This window comes from Quercus suber, unplaced genomic scaffold, assembly GCF_002906115.3.
Source record: "Quercus suber isolate HL8 unplaced genomic scaffold, Cork oak 2.0 scaffold_292, whole genome shotgun sequence".
Lineage (NCBI taxonomy): Eukaryota > Viridiplantae > Streptophyta > Magnoliopsida > Fagales > Fagaceae > Quercus > Quercus suber.
Genome location: NW_027069748.1, coordinates 847,545 through 850,465, shown reverse-complemented (window position 1 = coordinate 850,465; position 2,921 = coordinate 847,545). Strand labels below are relative to the sequence as shown.

At 30.1% G+C, this 2,921-nt stretch overlaps 1 protein-coding gene across 1 annotated transcript; it reads right to left on the bottom strand.

The window, feature by feature from the left end:
* Positions 1 to 1,966: 1,966 nt before the first annotated feature.
* Positions 1,967 to 2,877, bottom strand: LOC136071186 (uncharacterized). Its single transcript, XM_065782186.1, has 3 exons — positions 2,745 to 2,877; positions 2,578 to 2,654; positions 1,967 to 2,344 (listed from the first exon to the last, which is right to left on the bottom strand). Exons 1-3 carry the CDS (start codon positions 2,791 to 2,793, stop codon positions 2,228 to 2,230), a joined length of 243 nt encoding a protein of 80 aa, XP_065638258.1. The 5' UTR covers positions 2,794 to 2,877; the 3' UTR covers positions 1,967 to 2,227.
* Positions 2,878 to 2,921: the final 44 nt, after the last annotated feature.

Below are 2,921 nucleotides of genomic sequence, written 5' to 3'. Positions count from 1 at the left end.
TATAAGGACACAACAAAATGTTACAACAATTTTACATTTTTTTTTTTTTTTGGAGGAAAAATTTACAATATTTCTAAATTAGCATGTCAACTCACACATGGCCCCACCATAATCTTCAGATTAAATTTTTGCTTTGGTATATTAATTTGAGAATGTTGTGAATTTTTGTTGTGTCCATAGCATAGCATTACAATATCACTCTCATAAAAAAATCAACCAAACCACCAATTAGTTATTCCACATTAAAAAAAAATAAAAATAAAAAAAGAAGCTATTTCACGTAAATAAGTATTTAACTACAGGATTTGTTACAAACGTACCTTAGATTTTCTTCCCTTTTGAAACCTACCTAACTTGGCACCGGAAAGTTCAGTGGAAAATATTGAGAGGAAAAAAAAAAAAAAACCTAAAAAAAAAGGGGATAGAATAACGAGTTAGGTAGGACAAGATGGGGTCCGAAGGACCAACTGATTGTAAATTTGTAATGTTAAAAGCTAATTTGGTTAAAGATTTCTAGTATTTTTGTTTAAGGATAGTGAAAATACGCGTGAGTTAAAAAAATATTGTAAAAAATACATATTTCAGTGTTTAAATACTGAAAACTGTTATTTAAAATCTAGTACCAAATAGCCTCGGATGAATTAAAATGGCAAAATTTGGAGTATTAGGGTCAACCTCAACCATAACCTTCAAATGTCAACATGCCACGTGAGTGATTTTGGGGAGCAGTACGATGTGAGCTCATACTAACCGTGGCCTAAGAATTTACCACTAAGCCTTTGTTTGGATAGCATTGAGAATGTGCATTTCTACGTTTTGTTGAAAAATGGTAGGTCTCATGGTACTGTTTACAAACTCACAAAAGTCATCCAAACACAAATTTCAATATAAATTTGGATCTCACAGTACTATTCACATATTTAAAAATTATTTTGCTACATTGTTTTCAGTAATAAGCAGTATCCAAACAGACCATAACTCTAGGATTGAAGTGAGAGATGAGTCAATGTGCAAAGATGTAACTTAACAATATTTAATTAAGGAGCTAATTGTTTTTTAGGAGAATTAAAGAGCTTATTAAGGTGGATCTATTTCTTAATCAACCGAACTTTATATTAAATAAAATAAATGACCACACAAGACAATATTTTATTTTCAAAGATCATATAGTAATAAAAAAAAGATTGAAGAAATTCAAATTTGAAAACAAATCAAATTAAATTAAGTTAAATTAAAAATTAGAAATTAAACCAAATCAAGCCAGATTAAGAAAGTCACAAGTTCAATTAAATTCCTTATTTATGAGAGATTATTTATTTATGAGAATCAAATCAAATCATGTAGAGAGAGTCACCAATTTCCCTGTTTATGAAAGATTATCTAATTAAAAGAATCTAATCAAGTTTTAATCATATAACCTCTATTAGGCACAGATATGGACAGAATGACCCCTTTGAAAACAGATATAAACTTGGAATAAAATAAAAAATCTAAAACTTTAAGGGGCAAAAATATAAACAATCCAAGACTTTTAAGGATCAAAAATTATAATTCAAACTAGAGAGAGTATTACACCACTCAACTTTTTTATGCGAATTTTGATAAATCTCTTATTGAATTAAAATCACAAAATAAGTGACATTTAAATAAAGAGTTCCTTTATCTTCTCTCTTTTCTCAAAACAAAAATAAATAAAAACTAAAACTAAAAAGAGCTCATTTATACTAAAAAATTTCATTATTATTATATTGTCATTTCTTACATCTAAGAGCTCTTTATCAATTTAGTTACCCAACTCTTCTCAAGAAAGAAATATAAAAAAAGTTAGTTAACCAACAATAGTAAAAGTGCTAAAGCACTTTAGTACTGTAGTTTGTCAATCACTAAAACTTTCAGTTAAAACTCTTTATCACAAAATATCTCCAAAGTAAAACACTACTTGCTAAAACTAACCATACAGACCACATTATTAAGCAAAAAGATAAAAATTTCTTTGTACTGGTGCAAAAATATATTGACCAGATACTGAAAGCACCGCAAAATCATAAACCGTTTCCACTGGCAATACAAATAGACACTATAATTCTACCTCAACTAGAAGACTAACGGACCATCTTCTCAACCAAAAAAAAAAAACTAACAGACCAGAATTGTGTGCGCATTCAACATACAAATCATCTCTCCATTATATAATCTGCAAAATCTATAATGAAGTTTAAATTAGTGTTTATGCAGATTCAACATCAGAATCCTCTGGCCTCTCAATATATAGCTCAAATTCCTCAGGACTCCATCTACATATCAAGTGAAGCCGGAAGGTAGCCATCTGGGTTCCCAACAAACGCTGCAAACAAGAGAAAGGATATCACATTATCAGTTTCATCAAAAAATTAAATTAAATTAAATATGAATAAATAGAATCAATCCATATTAATATTTATTATTGGTAACTCACACATGCACCAATAGGTCTTGAACCCAAGACCTTTTCCTCCACCCCATTCCTTGTGGAGAGAAAATGTCATTTGAGCTAGAGATCATTTACTTTCTAATCAAAAAAAAAAAAAAAAAAATAACCAGTATACGGGCAGACTCAGGGGACAAAGGCTTTCCCTCTTCACAAACAACAAAATCAGAAAGAAGCTCCACAACACCTGCACACCATAAATAAAATAAATGATGCAAACCTAAACAAATAATACATGCATATTAGGGACAGAAAGCAGAAGAGAGCAATTATGAACCTTTGTTCAACCGAACAGGCATCCCTTGCTTCCGTAGAAAGGGCTCCATCTCATGTGTAAATTGCTCCAAAGGACCTTCCTTGAGCTCCACCTGAAAAATCCAAAGTAAATTTCAATTTATGATGAACAATAAATGAGATATATCAATATCATAAGTCGTAAATGATAGGTAACATA